The sequence below is a fragment of the Carcharhinus amblyrhynchos genome, chromosome 14 (assembly GCF_965287045.1).
Source record: "Carcharhinus amblyrhynchos chromosome 14, sCarAmb.v2.hapA, whole genome shotgun sequence".
NCBI classification, from domain to species: domain Eukaryota; kingdom Metazoa; phylum Chordata; class Chondrichthyes; order Carcharhiniformes; family Carcharhinidae; genus Carcharhinus; species Carcharhinus amblyrhynchos.
In genome coordinates, this window is record NC_137337.1 from 62,168,750 (window position 1) to 62,189,419 (window position 20,670).

Here is a 20,670-nt window from a genome sequence, read left to right on the forward strand (position 1 = left end):
GCAGCCTCCACCACTTCAACGGGCAGAGAATTCCAGAGATTCACCACCCTTTGAGTGAAGAAGTTCCTCCTCAACTCCGTTCTAAACCGCCCCCCCTTTATCTTGAGGCTGTGCCCCCTAGTCCTACTGTCTTTTTTGAGCGGGAAGAGTCTCTCCACCTCTATCCTATCCATCCCATTCATCATCTTATACGTCTCAATGAGATCTCCCCTCATTCTTCTAAACTCTAACGAGTACAAGCCTAGTTTATTCAGCCTCTCCTCATAGCTCAACCCCCTCAACTCCGGTATCAGCCTAGTAAACCTCCTCTGCACTCCCTCCAAGGCCAAAATATCCTTGCGCAGGTGCGGCGCCCAAAACTGCACACAGTACTCCAGCTGCGGCCTCACCAATGCCCTATACAGCTGCAGCAAGACCTCCCTACTTTTATATTCAATCCCCCTCGCTATGAAGGCCAGCATCCCATTCGCCTTCCTGACCACCTGCTGCACCTGCAGGCTGGGTTTTTGCGACTCATGCACAAGGACCCCGAGGTCCCTCTGCACCATCGCCTGCTGCAGTTTTTCGCCACGTAAGTAATAGTCCTTCCTACCATTCTTCCTACCAAAGTGGACCACCTCACACTTGCCAACATTAAATTCCATTTGCCGTTTCCTGGCCCATTCGCCCAGCCTATCTAGATCCTTTTGCAGACTCTCCACACCCTCCGCACAATTTGCCTTTCCCCCAATCTTGGTGTCATCAGCAAATTTCGACACCCTACACTCGGTTCCCTCCTCCAGATCATCTATATAAATGGTAAATAGCTGAGGCCCCAGCACCGACCCCTGGGGCACCCCACTAGTCACCAACCGCCAATCCGAATAGCACCCATTGACCCCCACTCTCTGCCTCCTATTTGACAACCAATCCTCTATCCACGCTAACACCCTACCCCCAACTCCATGTCCTCTGACCTTCTGCAGTAACCTTTTGTGAGGTAGTGCCGTAGATAGTCCCACAGATAGTGCCTTATACATGAATGCAGCCCAAAGTTCTTTTCATCAAAGTGATGACCTAACATTAAAATGTGACTTGTATGCTATTTCAAACGAAAAAAGAATAAATATTTCACATATTACAATAAGGTTTGTTCCAGGAGCCCAGAAGAAGCCAATATTGCCATGCTGGCTGTCTCATTGTTAATCTACACTAACCTTAACATACCAAATGTACAGGTAGAAAAAGCTAGTTATGTTGTCCTATTTGTCTTTTTGAATAATTGAAGGGGGCTGTGGTTTGGAAGAGAGTGTCACTACTCCTTTTGGAATGTGTGCCTATGCAACGAAGGCCTGGGAAGAAATGGAAGTGGTTTTTGTTGATGTTTATCCAGAGTAGTTCCATAATACAGAACCTGTACCCTATAGGCTGTTCCCAGATATAAATACTTCAGGTAAACATCAGCTCCAGCTGGAGGACCATCTGGGGAGACAGTGGCGCAGTGGTATTTCCACTGGACGAGTAACCCAGAGATGTTGGGTAATGCTCCGGGAATTCGAGCTCAAATCCCATCATGGGAGATGATGAAATTTAAATTCAGTTAAAAAGAAATCTGTGTTTAAAGGTCTCATGATGACCATGAAACCTTGGTCAATCATTGTTAAAAACTCATCTGTTCAGTAATGTCCTTTAGAGAAAGAAATCCGCCATTCTGGCTTACACGTGACTCCAGATCCACAGCAATATGGTTGACTCTTCGGTGCCCTCTGAATTGCCCCCAAACTGAAGCAGCCTAGCAAGCTATTCAAGGGCAATCAAGAATGAGCAATAAACGCTGGCTCAGCCAGTGATGTCCAAATCCCTTGAATAAATAAGAAAAAAAAGCTGTGAAAGACATACTTTCACCTGCCCTATACCTGTTGGTCTTCCAGTGTAAAGAATCGTCAATGATCATGTTACAGGCTGGCACGTTCCAAGGTCCAGGCTACATGCTAAGGCTTGGGGCAACAGCTGTAAATTCACAATGGGGGAAGATCACTGTTTAAGGCCCTTCAGGCATAGCACACCAAAGGGCTGGACACTGGATATCCCCTTAGGCTTCAATGTTTGACATGGAATCAACATTGTGAATATTAACTGTCACTAAATATAGTGAGTAATCTGCAATATTAGAAGTTGTAATATCAACTTTGGTCATGTGATGTGCGTCAATAAATTTTACAAATAAAGTAGTTTTTGGAGTGGAAAAACAGGTAGGAAGGCAAGTAACAAGGAGGACACTGAATCTACAAATGTATATTGTTAGGTTAAGTGAGTGAGTGATAGAGTATAATGCGAAAAATGTGACGTCTGTTTTGATGGAAAAAGTAGCAAGCAGAATATAATTTAACAGGAGAGAGTTTGCAAAATGCTGTGTCACGAATAAGTTGTGCATCCTTGTACATGAATCACAAGAAGTTTGCATGCAACAAAAAAACTGGGTGCCATGGGCAAGTTGGGCTGAGGGGCTTATTTCCATGCTGTAAACCTCAATGTCTCTATGTACAGCAAACAATTAGGAAGGCCAATGGAACTTTGTCCTTTTATTGCATGGGGTTTTGAGTATAAAAGTAAGGAAGTTTTGCTATAACTGCAGAGGGCACTTGTGAGACAGCACCTCGAGTACTGTGTACAGTTTTGCTCTCTTTATTTAAGGAGGAACATAGCACTGGAAGGTAATTCAGCAAAGGTTCACTGGACTAATTCCAGAGATGATGAGGTTATCTTATGAGGTTGGATTGAGCACGTTGGATCTATACACATTGGAGCTTAGAAGAATGAGAGATGATCTTATGAAACTTAAGATTCTGAGGAAGCTTGAAAGGATAATTCTGAGAGGATGTTGCATCTTATGAGGCAATCTCGGACTATGGAGCATGGTTTAAAAAAAGGATTATCCATTTAAGATGGAAATGAGGGGAGATTTCTTCTGAGGGTCATTAGCATTTGGAATTCTGTTCCCAGAAAGCCATGGAGGCTGAGGCTATTGAATATACTTAAGACTAAGTTAAACAGATTTGTGACCTATAAGGGTGTCAAGGATTAGGCAGGAAAGTTGAGTTAAGAACACAATCGGATCAGCCATGATCTTATAGAATGACAAAACAGCCTTGAAATATTGAAAGGCCTACTCCTCCTATGTCTTATAATCATAGAAGCATAGAAGGAGGCTATCTTCTGGCTATCTTCAATGCCAGATATAGCTCTCACAATGAACTATCCAACTAGTCCCATTTCCCTGTTCTTTGCCTTGCCATTTTCTCTTCTTACAGGTAATTATCCAATTTCCTTTCGGTGGTTACATTGAACTGGCTTCAACCATTCTTCCAGAGGCAATGCATTCCAGATCTCATAACTCACGGCATAAAATTAAACCTTCACAGCTCACCTCTGCTACTTTGCCAACTACCTTAAATCTGTGACCTCTGGTTACTGGCCCTTCTGCCACTGGGAGCAATTTCTCCTATTTACTCTTATCCAAATCTGTCATGATTTTGAAAGTCTGTATTAAACTTCCCTTTAACTTTTTCTTCTTGAAGGAGCATGGTAACTGAAGTAATTCATCCCTGACAACAGTCTAGTCAATTTTCTCTGCATCTTCAACGCTTTGACATCCTTCCTAAAGTGTGGTGCTTGGAATTGGCCACAATATCCCCCTCCCATAAAAGTGTACATTTAGTTTACATTACATCTTGTTCGTTCTTTCAACTGAAATGTATCACTTTACAATACTCAATATGTCATTCTAAAATCTTGACTGTTTACTACATTTTAGAATTTCTTACCATCTGTCAACTTTGACGTAATGCCCTGTGTATTGTATAAAACATTGATCCTAATGTCAGTCGAGCGGGGGAGGGGGCACACCACTGTATATGTCTTCCGTTCTGAAAAATAGCCTTTCACCACTAATCTCTGCTTTCTGTCCCTTAGCCAGTTCCTTACCTATGCCAGCATTGCCTCTTTAGTCCTATGGGCTTCAATTTTGCAAACAAAATGTCAATTTGATAAGAAAATGCAAATGTCGGAGGGCATCCATCTTGTGCTTGTTGTTGAAATGACAGCAGTCTCTATGAAGCGTGTGAATTCTGTTGCAGTGCAGGAGAACATGATACTTAGGCTAATTGCTTTTACATCTTATATAATTTGTCCTCTTCAAATTACACCAAAGAATCACCACGTAACCTCAGTCAAGTGCTATACAGTGCAAATTACAGCAGATTAGACTTCAGAGTAAATTAATTGGTTGTAAAGCACTTTGTGAATTCCCAAGGTCATCAAAATGTTACATGAATGCAATTGTTTTTCTTTTTATGTGATAGCAAGTGCTTACTCTAGACGCAAGGTTAAGGTGGCACTGTCTGCAGCTGCACAATCGCATATCTCTCACAGACCTCGATGTTTGCTTCACTAGAAGCTTTGCAGCAAAATGTGGTGTGATATTATTTGTAATATTTATATTTTGACAAGGCCAAGTATGACATTTTGAAGGTTAAAGATCAGGAACATTGTACAGAAGAATAAATTGTGTAACGAGTGTGAAGTGTATGCTTCATATATGTCTACAAATCACCCTGATATTGAGGCTAGTTAATTTAGGTTTTAAATGATAAAAGAATTCAAAATTATAAATACAGACCAGTTTTTCTGGTAGAGAAATCTCATAGGGATTTGTTTAGTGACCTATTTTGTTTAATGTTTAAAAATGACCCAGAATTAGGAGTTGGACGCACAGTGGTTAAACTTGCAAGGTTATACAAGTCTGGTATAAAGGTAGTAGATTCCAAAACTGAATAGAATGAGAAACAGGAGAGTCTGAATGAACTTGGGGAAGTAAGGCAAGCAGGTGCCAGATTAAATTCAATGTGGGGAAATGCAAAGTACTTCATATTTTGGGCAAAATATCCTAGCAGGGACTATTACTTAAATAGAAAATGACATGCATGAGAAATGAGCACTGCAGGTTCTACAGAACAAAAATTGGAAGTTTCTGCAATATGCCAAAATAGTGAATTTATCTTGTTGCATTTTAAAACTTTCATGTAACTGCACTCCAAATGCTGAAATGGTTCTGCTACAGATAGCACATTGTAGTTATTGAAAACCTACGAGAAAGAGAAAACAGAATAATTGGGCTGGAGGAATTGGATTGTGTAAATTCGCCATATTCTCAATGGAAGATTACAAGGTGATATGATTGATTATTTTCGGATTCTGAAGATCTCGATAAATGCAGAGTACAATCAGTGCTCCATCTTGTCTAGAATTGTGGAACCAGAGGAATTCACTTGAAATGGGTAAATTTATAACACATTTGCAGAAACGTTTCAGTAAACTGGTGGTCCATCTCTGTAAGTTTCTAAGGGAGATGGTTCAAGCTGTTAATATAGCTGGATTTCTTTCAGAAAATGATATTTTGGGATACGACTAATTTGAGGGATGACAACTGAATAATAGATGATTATTGATCTATAGTTTCTAAAGATCTTCACCACTAATGTTTCATTAATCACATATTTTGGGTCTGCTGCAAAATGATAGATTGCTAGTCAAGTCGACAGCCACATTATCATGTAACTATCAGGATAATCAAAGGTGAACTCGCAATTCCAATGTTCCTAATCTAGAACAGAGGGACACAGTCTTGAAATTAGAGCTACTCCATTCAGGAGTGAGATCAGAAAACAATTGTTCATATGAAGATTGGTAGAAATCTAGAACAATCTGCCGCAAAAAGCTGTGGATCTGGGATAATTGAAATTTTCAAGACTTCAATTAGTCATCGAGGAATATGGCCTAACAGTAGGTAAATGGAGACATAATGCAGATCAGCCATGTGGCCCAACAGGGATTCAGATTAGCCGTGATCTGACTGAATAATACAGAAGACTTGATGTATGAATGGCCTCCTCTTATTCCTATGTAATTTGCATCATCATGTATGATAAGAAGGTTTGTGTTTGTGAAGTTATATGTTATAAAAAAAATCAGTTTTATTTTGCAGGGTGTAATAGTGATGTTGATGCATTAACATGCTGACTGGAAATTTACCAGCATGCTCACCCAAGGCTCGTAAGATCGTGCCCGAGTCCAATGGGAATGCCGTTCTGCAAGTCATGCCCGCCCTGATTTCTCCAATTTCAGGGCAGGCATGCCGGTAAAATCAGGGCCATTGTGTTGCTACACAAGTGCTCAGTGCCAGCAAATAAAAAAATGTGACTTTCCTCAACAAACACACACTGCCCAATTTAAATAGAACCCAAAGTGTCAAATTATGAGAACAGGCTGCACTTGAAAGTATGGAAGATTAAATGATGATCAATTTGAAGTTTTTAAAATGATTTAATAGTTGACTCTTTGCTGACCCTATCTGCAAGGGGAATCCAGAAAAAGGGCCAAAAGCTTAAATTTAAACCTTGGTCTTTCAAATATGATGTCAGAAAGCATTTCTTCATGCAGAGGGCAGTGGAAATCTGGAACCCCACTCTCCTTTCCTCATCTTAAAAAAAAAGCTATGGAAACTGTAGTTCCATTCAACATTTCAAAACTAAGATTGACAAACTTTTGCTACCCAGGGTATTGAGGGTCAGAGGATCACTTTTGGTAGATTGAGTTAGGATACCAATCAATGGTGATCTAATTCAATAGTGAAAAAGGCTCACAGACCTGAATGGCCCAATCTTATGTTGATTTGTTGACTAAGCCATCAGCAAAAGGATTCAAATGGAAGTCGGAGAACACTGAAGGATGAAATTTCTCCCTTGATTGTTTAACTTCCACTTGGCAGTTCCAGAAATTTGGGAATCCAGAAATTTGAGCTGCCACCTTACAGCTGGGAACTCAAAACTGAAGGGCAGCAGAGGCGGATCAAAGTGCACTAAAACTGATTCTGTGCTATAGCTCACTATCGATGAGCCTCAGCTGCATGTCGCTCTCAACCTGTGAGATGGAAGATTACCCTTAGTCCATTTTATTGCAGACCGCTTAAGAATTTGGTTTGGTTTCATACATTTGTGATAATGCTCTATGTCTAGTTACAACTTTCCAGCTTTGCATATTACTAAATAATCACCAATAAACCACATTCAGTGCCTTTGGTGACTGGGTGGTTAGGGTGCCCTCAGCCTACCTAAGGCAAGTTGACGCTCTTGTGCTCAATATACAAAGACCTTGTAATTTACTACCATTGTCTTAACAGTTAATGAAGTTACTAGTGTGAAGTCTTAGGATTTGTGATTATCCATGACTTTGAGGATATCTTCCAGTATCGAAGGTCCCAAATCCACCTTAAATGAAAACATCGATTCTGATGGACTGAATGAAGACTCACTCTCCAGCGTCTCAGTAGGGCATTGTTGATCTTCTAAATCTTTGTTTTGTTGCTGGTTTTCATCAACTGTCTGACTGTTGCAGGGTAGTATTTCCTGTAAACTCTCTGATGGGATGTGCTGGATGGTGCTTAATTGATCAGTTGGTGGTTGATTATCCGTAGCTTTGGTCATAGCAGGCATGGGGTTGAGAGTTTCAGCAGCTGGATTATCAGACTCCTCTAGGTGTAGTCGAGGGGGTTTTGGAGGTGCCCTGCCATCTGACTCTTTTGGTATACTCAAGGTTGACAGAAGGTCACCCTGGCCCTGGAGGAAAGACACGTCACCGAATGTGTCAGTCTCTCCGCTCTTGCCAATGTGTGATCTGTGGCGGAAATCTCCAAGTGGTGGGCTGATCATGTCTGCTGACAGGACATCTCGCAGTTTCACCTTCTTGCTCTTTTTTGGAGATCCAGTTTTGAGGTAGATGGGTGTTTTGATGGACATTTTCAGATGGTCCTACAGCTTTCTCTTACAGGCTTAATTATTGTAGAAAAGGCTTTGAAAAGGTGGAGTGGCTTGGTGGAGTAGACAAGTTGGCTTCTGGTGGCTCAATCCTGTGGAAATGGAAAGAAAATTCTTAAACATGTGATTCGTTATCATAAGTCAACTGGTGAATGAGTAAATCTGAAATGAATTGAACTTGATCGTGGGTCCGACACTGCAGATTTCTGTCCTGTCTTGAAGGTGCCAACTGCTCATTGAGCTATATGCATTCCCTAGCACACAGTTCACTTCCCCAAGTATTCTTTATGTGTGGGCTTTAGACTTTGAAAAAGGTTATAATCAAGTCCAACACTGAAAGCAAAGATGTGCTTTTTAGCAAGAGGCAAGGATTGAATCAGGAGTGGAAGCTTTGTGTCTGACTTTATTTCCCAACACTAGGCAGTTGTAATACTCCTCCCATTGCCCTGGCTGAGACCAGGGCAGATTAGGTCCCCAATCTCAGACTTTCCCAGTCAGTATGTTTCAGCTGCATATCAGGCAGTGCGCTTGCCAATTAAGTTTTTGTCAGTGTAATTAGGACTACAGTTCATTATTTTGGAGTTAAATCTATGCAGAGATCAAGCACATTGATCCTTTCTCTTTCTCCTTGCCTACCTCATTCTAATTAATATTAAGTTCAAATGCTGCTTCTCTACAACTGGGATGCAAAACATTCACTTAACTTTAGAACTGAATGTAACTCTTATAGATTCCCTCCAAATACCAATCCCAATTCTGGAGCACCACCAAACTTTTCAGCTGGAATGAGGCAGTTACAGAGGAGAACCGCAAGTAGCTCTCACACTGATGATCTTTGTTGCCAGATAAAATTAAGTGAGATCAAAGGCTGTTTTGGGACATCAAATCAAACTGTTCATTCATCCATGAAACCAGAATTATACTTCAGGTTAGGGAGATACACTGCATCTATGCTGAGAATAGCAAAGCTCTATGAATGAGATACAGCATGAATCTTACCAAAGATCCAACGGGTTCTGGGGTCATGTGGCCCATCATGCCTGTACCGACTCTTTGGTAGAGGTATCAATTAGTCCCTTTCATCATAGCTTTGAAAAGGGGTTTGGATAACCATTGAGGGGCAAAATTCACAAAGTTATTGTTGAATTACCCTTCAGGCAATGCATTCCAAATCATCAACAACTCTTGGCAAAAGAACAAAAGACAATGCAAACACCTTAAATCTGCCTGCTCAGGTTGCAGAGCCTTCCGTAACTGGAAGAATTCTTGTTCCACAAAATGGATTCATGATATTTTAACACATCTATCAATATTTTTTCTTGATCATTCCTGCTCTAAGGAGAAAACCCCCTGTTTCTCCAGTCTCTGCACATAATAGGTGCAATTCTAGCGTATTTCTTCTCCACTTTCTCTGAAGCCTCACTGTTCTCCTAAGGTATTCTACCCGGAAATGAACACATACATGTTAGTGAATTACAGGTATGAATATAATTGCGATGCAGACATTTAACAGATATTGTGGGCAACACAGTGGCACAGTAGTTAGCACTGTTGCCTCACAGTGCCAGGGACCCAGGTTCAATACCCGGCTTGGGTCACCGTCTGTGTGGAGTTTACACGTTTTCCCCATGTCTGTGTGGAGTTTCCTCTGGTTGCTTTGGTTTCTTCCCATCGTCTGAAAGATGTATGGGTAGGTGCATTGACCTGGAGTGTGGCGACTTCACAGTAACTACATTGCAGTGTTAATGTAAGCCTTACTTGTGATGAATAAATAAATTTAACTTTAAAGTGAGATATTATAATTTATCTCCCTGTTATAGCTGGGAGAAATGAAGTCTTTCCCTTTGAGCTCCCTTTCTGGCTCCTCCCCCATTCTCCTCACCACATTATAAACACTGATACCCTCCTTTTCTGTTGTCTGTGACTGTTGTGCTTGACATTGAGCTGAGTTTCCAATACAATATCTTGTCCGTTACAAAGACCACCTATTTCCAGCCCCGTGATCCCGCCAGCCTCAGCCTCAATTTAGCCCATCAGCTGTTGAAACTTGCTTTTGTCAATTCCAGATCAGACTATTCCAATCTCTTTCTATATAATAAAGACAAAAGCAAAATACTGTAATCCTGGAATCTGAAACAAAACCAGAACATTCTGGAAAATCTCAGCAGGCCTGACAACACCTGTGGAGAGAGAATAGAGCCAACGTTTCAAGTTGGGATGACCCTTTATCAGAGCTCTGACGAAGGGGCATCCTGACTCAAAACATTGGCTCTATTCTCTATTCGATCTCTTCCTAGCCTTGCTTTCTTTCTTACACTTTGGGTCTAACAGAGACTTAAAGGGCATGTACTTAATTTAAGTCAATACTTTCTATTCCAGAGATTAAATTTTAAGGTTTGTGTTAGCTCCTTGATATTCTTATAACTTGTATACTGCTTTCGTTGTGTTTGGGTTTGTTAGCATTTATGTCGTTGCAATAACATTCCAACTTTTTCAATTTGGAAAGAACCTGCAGCTAGCTGGTAATTCAAGTCCACTATTTACCTTAGTTTTGCTGTACTCTTAAAAACTGATTTGTATTCTGGAGTAGCTGTGATAAAAAAAATAACTGAATGCTAAGAATCTGAAAGAAGGGTGGCACAGTTGTTAGCATTGCTGCCTCACAGCACCAGGAACCCGGGTTCAGTACTGGCCTCAGGCCACTGTCCGTGTGGAATTTGCACGTTCTCCTCATGTCTACATGAGGGTTTCCTCCGGGTGCTCCAGTTTACTCCCACAGTCCAAAATGTGCAGGTTAGGTTGATTGGCCACGCTAAATTGACCCTAGTGTCAGGGGATTAGCAGGGTAGATATGTGGATTACGGGAATAAGGCTTCGGTGAGATTGTGATCGGTACAGACTCAATGGCCCGAATGGCCCCCTTCTGCACTGTAGGGATTTTAAGATCATTCAGCATGGGAGAAGCCTTGAAATGGAAGATCTCACCTGACATCTTAACAGTTTCTCCTCCCTGATGCGGCTTGACCTGCAAATTGCTGGCATTTTCTGCAATGTCATGCAGTTAATCTTAATTATGGACGACTATTTCAGACAAATGTGTTTGCATGTGGCTAATATTGGTGAGGCTGTCAGAGGCAGTGTGCTTGAGAGACCCTGTTGCCTTGTATCACTGTCACAGCATGTTTGACGTTTGTCAGCAGATGTAGGAGGTCAGGCAGTTGAGTCTCAGAACATGATATAACTTGGGTTAGTTCAGTGTGTCGTCACTTTGGATGGACTGTCCGTGGTGCAATGTAACAATTCACAACCGGAAATGGTGCTTAGACGTCAAGGCGAGGAGGAATGTGTGATTCATCCTCCTTCGCCTGTGCTTTTTGGCAGCTTGGCACCTTCTGTCACAGCTGCTATCTTTTACGCAATTTATTCAGACGTGGGGGTTAACCAGTGGAGCTTATGATTTCAGTCCAGCTAATGACAGCATCGAACTACATCAATCAAATGCTCAAAAACAGGCCATTTGACTCAACCCATTAATGCTGATTCTTGTGCTCCTCCCACCCCTCTTCATCTTGCCCTAGCAGCATAACCTTCTGCTCCTTTCTCCCTCAAGTGTTAATCTAGCTTCCCATTAAATCTATCGACCAGATAAACAAAAAAGGCCCGGTAGCACCAGCTGAGCCACAATGTGCACTGACCCAGTGTAGAATGATGCACTGAATAATATTCAGGCTTTGATACCATTGCTGTTTGCCAGCAGATCCCGATATTTCCACCTGTGCCAGTGGTAATAGCTGGATCTGATTAGACCAGGGCTGTGAATTTTGAATAGCAGTATTTAACATCTTACTGTTGCTTTAATTGTTTGGACTCATTTCCAGGTAATTGATTGCACTTTAACTCGCTGCAAATCCCTCCAGCCACCAGCAGGTTCATGAGGTGCAAGGTGATTTGAGACAGTGAAAGGAATAAACAATGGGCTGAGCAAACTAAACCTATGTTGACATTCCCAGACCGTAAAATCTTCTTCAATATAACTGTATACATCACTACTGTAACAACAGTCTTTCAAGTAAAGAAATATTACCCTATCCCAACACTGGCACTGCAGTACATTTGTTATATTAATGGACTCTGATTTTAAAAAAATACAAACTTTCAAATATCACAGGGTATACTGTGTAGAAAATTTCCCAACGTTCAAACAATGAAAATAGCCACACTGACCAACATACAAAAGTCGATAAATCCAGAGTCACTCACCTCAGGCACCCCACTAGCTGATGGTGGTACTTAACACTTACAAAGGAGCAGATGCTGAAGCTGGTGCTGACACCTCGCATTGAAGCTGTGCAGTGCTGATGCTGGTGCTGCAGAGCGTGCTTTACTTGCTACTCAGCTGTTTGGGAATCATCATCTGTCCTGAACAGTCATGAGATCAGAGAAAAGCTGCCTCAGGAAATGTAAACTGTCCCTCTGCTCCTCGCTCCAGAACACACACTGACGTGAGAGAGGTACAAGTTGGGCAATTTTCCATTTAAAGTGACTGTACCTGGCATCTGTCATGTGAGGGTAGCTGTATCTTATTTTACACTTTCATCTTTTGCCCCGTTAATCCTCCCTCTACTTCCTGCACAAAGCCTGAGGAAGATCACTGCTGCCTGCACCTTTTTGAGAATTGTGCATATGAGAGGAATTGTGGTCAGCCCTTGCTTTTTTTTTTATCCTCCCTTTGCACAGTGAATTTCTGACCTCAGCTAAGCGTAGCCCACATCAACCTGTTTGAGATTCAGTGGCCCGGGGGATTGCAGTCACATTGTCCAGTCTTCACTCAGTTCATAGACAGTGAGGCTTCTAAGCAATGCTTATTTCTCTAATCTTTATTTGACTTGCCTTTACAACCCAGCAGGTCCTGTCAACTGATACTTTATATCTGATTTTATACTGTGAATATTGATAAGTTATTCCTGTTTACCTAAGGGAGGCTAGAGCAGGTAATTGCAACTCTAGGAATGCATCCCATCCATCAGCCACAGATTTTAAATATACAGGGACTGGTGCAAGATTAATGTGCACAATGATGAAGCAGAGCTGAAAACCCAGAAGAATTGAAGTTACATAGAGACCTGGGTATTGTATCCAAAAAGACCTGTTATTTGGGAACAAAACAATTATTTGGTATAAAAGGGTGACTCGTAATTGGCCGAAATGAGTTATTCATCTAACCAAGTCTCCTCGTTCTTTTGCATCCATTTATCAAACCCTTTCCCAACAAAACTGGTACACCTCAATCCCTAAACGCAAATATTTGCAATTTCACTTGTTTGGGCGGTCTCTCAAAGCTGTGACTAGGTTTTCAGATGCAACAGGAATCAGTAATTTTTCTGCTCTTTAGTTTTGAGTATTGTTTGAAAGTTTATCCTCACTGAGACCTTCTCCATGTTTTCTGTTTCTTGAATGCATTTTAATAGCAAAATATAAATCACATTAAAACTTGAAAAGTTTCAGGATTGTAGGATCTGATGCTGTGTCTGTGGTGCCATGAATGGTTGTTAAATGAATCTGAAATTTAAATTTTTGTACTTAAAGAAGAATAATCTATGTGCAGGTTTGGTAGATTGGCCATGCTAAATTGCTCCTGAAAGTCCAAAGATATGTAGGCTTAGCCATGTTAAATGCACAGGGTTATGAGGATACGGTGGAGATTAGGGCCTGGGTATGATTCTCTTTTGGAGAGTCAGTGCAGACTTGATGGACCAGATGGCCACTTTCTGCATTGTATGTATTCTATATTTCTGAGCTGTTTCTTTCAGCCCTTATTGTTTATGCTGATTTCTGCCCATTTTTAATTTGAGTCTAGAGAATTTGGTAAAATATTTGGATTAACTTGACAGCAACAAAATGAGTGCAACATTGGGTGCATTTATGTGTTCAACGTCACCCCAGGACGAAACAAAAATTTCTCATGTGAGTCTCATGTCAAGGATAGGGAAACTATTGGAGCAAATTCTGAAGGAAAGAATTAATCTTCACTTGGAAAGGCATGAGTTAATTAGGGATAGTCAGCATGGCTTTGTCAGAAGGAGGTCATGAATAACTAATTTGATAGAATGTTTTGAAAATGTGAGTGAGTCTGTGGATGAGGGAAATGCAGTTGATGTAATTTATGTGGATTTTAGCAAAGCCTTTGACAAAGTCCCACATGGGAGACTGACAGAGAAGGTTGAAGCACATGGAATTCAGAGAAACTTGGCGAAATGAATCTTAAACTGGCTTACTAATAGGACTTACTAATAGTGGCGGTACAAGGCTGTTTTTGAGTTATTGGAGATGAGTATCCAATGGCGTACCACAAGATTCAGTATTGGGTCTTTTATTTTTTATATACATGAATGATGTAGATGATAATGTGGGATGAATGATAAGCAAATTTGTAGATGACACCAAGGTGGTTAATAGTAAAAAGAAGATCGTGGGTTACAGGGTCAGATGGGCAGAACAGTGGCAAATAGTATTTAACCCTGATAAGTGCGAGGTGATGCAATTTGAAAGAAGTAACAAGACAAGGGAGTATTTAATGAATGGCAGGATATTAGGAAGCTCAGAGGAACAGTTGGGTCGTGGGGTATTTATTCACAGATCTCTGAAGGCAGCAGAGAAGGTGAATAGGCTAGTTAAAAAGTCACCTAAGACACTTGTTTTCATCAGTTATGGCATAGATCAGGGAGGTTATGTTGGAACTGTAAACAATGTTGGTTAAACCACAGCTGGAATACTGTTTACAGTTCTGGTCACTTCACTGTAGGAAGGATATGATTGCACTAGAGGGGGAACAGAGGAGATTGACCAGGATGTTGCCTGGGATGGAGCATTTAATCTATAAGGAGAGACTGGATAAGCTTGGATTGTTTTGTTTAGAGCAGAGAAGGCTGAGGGGGAATATGTTTGAGGTATGTAAGATTATGAGGGGTATGGACTGGATGAATAGGAAACAGCTGTTCGCCTTGGTTCAGGGGTCAGTCACAAGGGGATACAGTTTTAGGGTAAGGAGCAGGAGATTCGGAGGAATTTGAGGACATTTCTTTTCACTCAGAGAGTGGTGAGAATCTCGAATGCACTGCCTGGGAAGGTAATGGAGACCAGAAACCTTGCAACCTTTAAGAAGTATTTGGATGGGCCTTCGAAACGTCATAACATTCAAGGATATGGGACAAGTGCTGGAAAATGGGATTAGTGCAACTTTAGTGGTCGTTATTGTAGGTACAGACTTGATGGTCCAAAGGGTCCTTTCTGCGCTGTATGACAAGTAAAGTTCCCACTATGTTGATCCATCAAACATTCTCAGGACAGGTACAACAGAGGTTACATGCAGAAAAAAGTTGATCTCTCATCAAGCGGTCCCAGATCAGAAGTTAAATGTGGAATAAAATTATTTCTACGCTGTCTCGTCAAAATCAGCTCAGTTATAGTGTAAGGTGCCCACCTTTCATGTAGTTCCGAAGAGAGATAAAGTAAAGCTAAATGCAGGGTAAAGTTTTACATTATCTTGACATGTCTCAACTGCTGCCCCAGTAGAATGTATGCTACTGCTCTACTTTTTCTCATTTCTAAAACTAATCATCAGTTGTTGCTATATGAATTGTCCACAGCTACTAGTAACCAACTGGTGAAACTTAGTGCATGTGGTATTCTCAAATGGACTTTCATCCAGTCAGTCCAGGATTGATTGATTCAGGAACCATACATGAAAAACCAGTAATTAACAGAATGCATATTACATAAAACCAGTCAGTGCACGCCAAAGTGCTATTTTAAAGTACCATGCATCGACTGTTTGAGTCAATAACGTGACCTTACTGTGTAACAAACTTGCTTTCCTAGATACCAATTCCATTCTTCCCCCTATCTGCTGCCTTGGGCTTAATCAGACTGTTCACAGCCATGGCATTTTCTTAATCTCAGTTTCGGATTTCATATCCTGTCTGTCATCTTCTCTCTTTATCTCAAACCATTAACTGCTGAAAATCTCATCTATACGTTTGTCGCATCCAGTTTGTTATACCAAGGACTGCCACTGTCCATGTTTTATAAATGTGAGCTCATCCAATGTTCTGCTGCGCCTATCCTATGCCTCTCACCCATCAACCATGTGCTCTCTGACCTCAATGAAACATGTGATTATGTATAACAACCTTGTGAAGATGCAGAGCGAGAAGCAGATAGTATCTTTGCTTAGCTGTTGCCACCTCCTTTATCCAAAGCAATCTTACCACGTTGTGTTACTCATTTTTAAAAATTGAGAGAGAGAGAAAATGAAGAAATAGAATAGTCGAGACCAAGAAAACAGGCACAGTTTAGTCAATGTATATGTGTCTAATATGTTCCACAATCTTTTTTGAAAAAGCTATTATAAATTCCTATGTCCACATTTATATTGGGAACCGTATATGTAAACATCACACAGTAATTGAGCCCTTAACAAATTGGAGAAACCACAGCATAGCACCAACTGGAGGCTGTAATTGCAGAGTTCTTATTTGTTCTTAAGATGAGTGATGCAAGCAGATATTGACCTAGTGCTACAAGCTGAATTACTTTATATATCCATGTCATATTAGTTTGTGTCTTGGAGATGTTAATGACTGATTGGCACTAGTAATCATCATCTTGCCCTTGTAAGTGGTAGAGACCGCAGAGAGGGAACTGCTATTAAAGTAACCTTGGAGTTGCTGCACTATATATTGTAGATATGCACACTCCAGGCACACTGCACTGGGAGTGAAGGGGATGGATATCAATACAGGAGCTGTGGCTCAGATGATGGCATATTCAGCCCTCGAGTCAGCCACTTCAGAGACTCAAGTGAAATTTTGGGTACCAATGACACGCTGGGTTGTTGGGGGGAACTGCCTTTTGGACGAGACATGAATCTGAAGTAGATACGACAGATTCTGATAGCACAATTTCAAAGAGCAAGAAATTATATCTAGAATTCTGACTAATACTTACCATTCAGTTTTTTCTTTTATTCACTTACGGGATGTGAGCATAGCTGGCTGGGCCAGCATTTATTATCCAACACTAACTGCCCTGCATTTCAGAGGGCATTTAAAAGTCAACTGAGTCAGCTGTGGATATAGAGTCGCATGTAGGCCAGCTCAAGTAAGGATGGCAGATTTCTTTCCCTAAAGGATATTAGTGAACCAGTTGGGTTGTTAATACAATCAACATTGGTCTCGTGGTCATCATTAGACTTTCAATTCCTGATATTTTTATTGAATTCAAATTTCACCATGTAATGAGTATTTCATTACATTCCTGGAAATTATAATGGGCAGTCTCTATCATAAATATGGACATTCGTTCATTCATTTATTCATGTATGTTCTACCTAAGTGCAGGTTCTTGGTTCATTGTCTATTGATTCTAAGACATTTTCTTGCAGTTTTTGTCATTGATAGTTTTCCATAGCCTGGACAGGGAGGCCCCAAGCCTACCTCAGCCAGAATGTAGTTGGCATTATTTCGAACCATACATCTAGCCAACTGAGTTTCCAAGCCACCCTGTATATTGACCTAGGAATTAATAAATCCAAAAATAAGGGCAATGTGTCATTCAAAAATTGGGGAATGAATTATATCCTTGATCATTTATCTACCCCTCCATCAACTTCACTTGACCTGATCAGATCTGGATTTGACTTCTGATGTGATTTATCATGGCAGATTGGCTAATAATTTATAGTAAGCCAGTCAGGACATATAGTAAATGTGTCTGAACAATCTCATAGCTGCAATGATGTCACAATGGCCATGCATTTCCACAACTTATATCGTAGAATCCATGCAGAAGGAGGCAGTTCTGCCCTTCAAGTCTGCACCGACAGCAATCCTACCTAAGCCCTACCCCTGCGACCCCACTACTGCCTCTAATCTATACATCCCAGGACACTAAAAGGCAATTTAGCATGGCCAGTGCACCTAACTTGCACATCTTTGGACTGTGGGAGGAAATAGGAGCACCCAGAGGAAACCCACGCCAACATGGGGAAAATATGCAAACTCCACACAGTCACCTAAGTTGGGAATTGAATCCAGGTCCCTGGAGCTATGAGGCAGCATTGCTAACCACTGTGCCACCATACCACCCCTTTCTAGCTGCATTTCAGCACTGAATGGCACTAGAAAGACTGTTACTTTCAGAGATCGCTAGGCCATTACTTCCAGAGATACTTGGCCCCCTCCTCTTTTTTATAATAAGCTGCCTGCCCCTCAGTGACATCATTCAAATTCATAATGTCAGACTTCACCTAGTTCTACCTCCCCACCATCTCTCTCAACCTGTTGACTACCTCTGCTTTGTCATGCTGCTTGTCAGACATATAGTGCTAGATGAGCCACAATTTCCACCAGTCAAATATGTCTGCCTCTGCCTTAGCCCATTTGCTGCTGAATCCTCATCCATGTATTTGTTACCTCCACTGTTCCAATACTGCCTGGCTAACCTCCCATTTTGCAATTTCTGAAAACTTGAGCTCATCTAAAACTGTATAAATTGGCACCATAAAGTTCACCTATGCTCGCCAACATACTTTGACTCTTGGTTTGGTAACACCAAAATTTTAAATTAAATTCTTCTCCTTGTGTTGAAATTCCTCCATGGCCTTGCCCCTTACTACCTCTGTGGCCTCCTTCAGATCTCTGCAGCCCACTGTCTGTAGCTGTGTCTTCAGCCACATAACTCCCAAAAAATGGAATTCACTCCTAAACGTCTGGGTCTTTGGCTCTCTTCTCCTTTACCACTCCCTGTAAAGTTTTTGGTCATCCATTCTAATTGCTCCTTTTTGGCTTGATGTTAATTTCTATCTGTTTACACATCTGTGAAACACCTTGGGATGTTTGTCTACATTAAATGCGTTATAAAGGTAAAGTCACCGTAGTTCCAAATGACCATAGGCTGTTCTCCCCTTTGAGGGGGCAATGCTGAGAAGGCTGGCCTTAAGAATAACCTCAGCCAGTACAGGAATTAAACCCACACCATTCTGCATCACAAACTAGCCATCCAACCAACTGAGCAAACCAGCCCCTGGTTGGCATTATCCCACATCTGCGATATTTAACTTCCATGCAAGCAATTACTTATGCTTCCAGGTTTTAGAAACAGAAGTGCAAATGAGACCGCTAAATTATTTGATGCCATCAGTTACCTGACTAAAAAGTAGGAAATTACATTGAGGGTTGGATTAATGATAGTCAGTGCAATTAATATGTGGTGCTCCTAATTCTTTTGGATTGCTCCCACCTTTACCAGCAGCACAACTTCACCCTTACGTTATGCAGAATGCTCTGCAGCCGCAGACATGCTGCTGACCTTTCTTTATGTTTCATGTCTTGTGAAATTTTCACCTACCCGCTCTTTGATGAAATCTCAGTTACTTTGCTGGGCTGTGACCGTTCTGATTGCTGTGCAGGTATGAGGAACTGAGCATTTCAGGTGAAAATGAAGCTATTTGGATTTATTAACTACCAGAAACAGACCTGGTCTAGCTCTGGGTGTTGAAAATAATTACTGTCACTGTAATCACATACTATAATACTAAGGATAAACGCTGAACTCTGCCAACAAAATGCTTCTAAACCAAATGAAAATGTATTAAAATCACTAACCTGCTTTAAGCATTGACTGCTGTATCTGGTGTGTTGTATCAAGGTGAATAGTGCTGCTATTTTGAGCTCAGTGCTCCCAAAACACACTACTCCTGAGACCGAGGCATATTTGCTGCATTCTCTGGCTCTCCTTTTCTCCGACTACAGCAACAACTCCAAAGTTAATGCTTATTACAGGAATGTTCCTCAATGATATTGTGGTGAATCAAAGGCTCAGCCTCTGGAGCTATGTAAAGCAGGCAAACCGGTATAGTGAGAACCAACTTTACACTTGAGTGTGTATCTAATTAGGAAGTTGCAGAGAGACCTGTGAATCATATCTTATCCACCCAGCTACTGATTTGAATAGCTCAGTCAAGGATTAACTTACGTACTGCTAATGTTCAGCCATGTACACTTGCTCAGTAGATTTCACCAAGAAATCTGACATTGTTTAGGAACAGAGCACTTTTTCAGTGAAAATAAAATGTCTCAACACATTGTCAACTCAATGAAGTCAGCCTCTAACGTTCTGCTCTAGCAAATGCCAAATTTTCCCAACACTGGTTTGTTGTGCCGTTGCACATTATTACGGTGACAGCATGTTCAACTCTGTGGTTCAAATCAGGCAATGTTGAATCACTAATCAGATTGGACTGGGTTATGTTCAACCTGTATCAGATGTATATACATGGGACGCAGAAAAACCTCAAGAATTTCTAGTATAACCTGGCCTGTTGAATGTTTCCAGTATTTTCTGATTTCTATTGAAGATTTCCAGCATTCACAATATTTTGCATGAAGCAGTGCCAAAGACAAACCTGCAATCATTGTTGGCAGCGATGTAGAAACAAATCCTTGGATTATGGTTCACAGAAGTGTGCATTCAGGCCTCGGACATTCCCAGCACAGTGCAGATACCATCTCGAGGAAGTGTACACAGCATTGTAGATGCAATTCCTAAGCAATGCTTAAAAGAGTATAGACCAAAGCCCAAGCAGTTCCCATAACTACATAGATACAAACCCTGGCTGTGCTCACAGCATTGTAGATATAAACCCCAGACAGTGCTCACAGCATTGTAGATACAAACCCCAGACAGTGCTCACAGCAATGTAGATGCAAGCCCCAGACAGTGCTCACAGAGATGTAGATACAAAACGTAGAAGATAAGAAAA

At 41.2% G+C, this 20,670-nt stretch overlaps 2 protein-coding genes across 2 annotated transcripts in view; one reads left to right on the forward strand and one right to left on the reverse strand.

The window, feature by feature from the left end:
• dnajc17 (DnaJ (Hsp40) homolog, subfamily C, member 17) overlaps positions 1–20,670 on the forward strand; it is a 167,854-nt gene that overhangs the window by 115,370 nt on the left and 31,814 nt on the right. The gene's annotated exons all lie outside the window — the stretch shown is intronic.
• On the reverse strand, positions 1,007–19,659 carry LOC145352733 (cdc42 effector protein 2-like). Its single transcript, XM_080202992.1, has 2 exons — positions 19,514–19,659; positions 1,007–7,942 (listed from the first exon to the last, which is right to left on the reverse strand). Exon 2 carries the CDS (start codon positions 7,830–7,832, stop codon positions 7,242–7,244), a length of 591 nt encoding a protein of 196 aa, XP_080059118.1. The 5' UTR covers positions 7,833–7,942; positions 19,514–19,659; the 3' UTR covers positions 1,007–7,241.

Excerpts from the sequence above, each read along its gene's own strand:
- LOC145352733 (XM_080202992.1), bottom strand. The coding sequence starts at position 7,832 with ATGTCCATCAAAACACCCATCTACCTCAAAACTGGATCTCCAAAAAAG.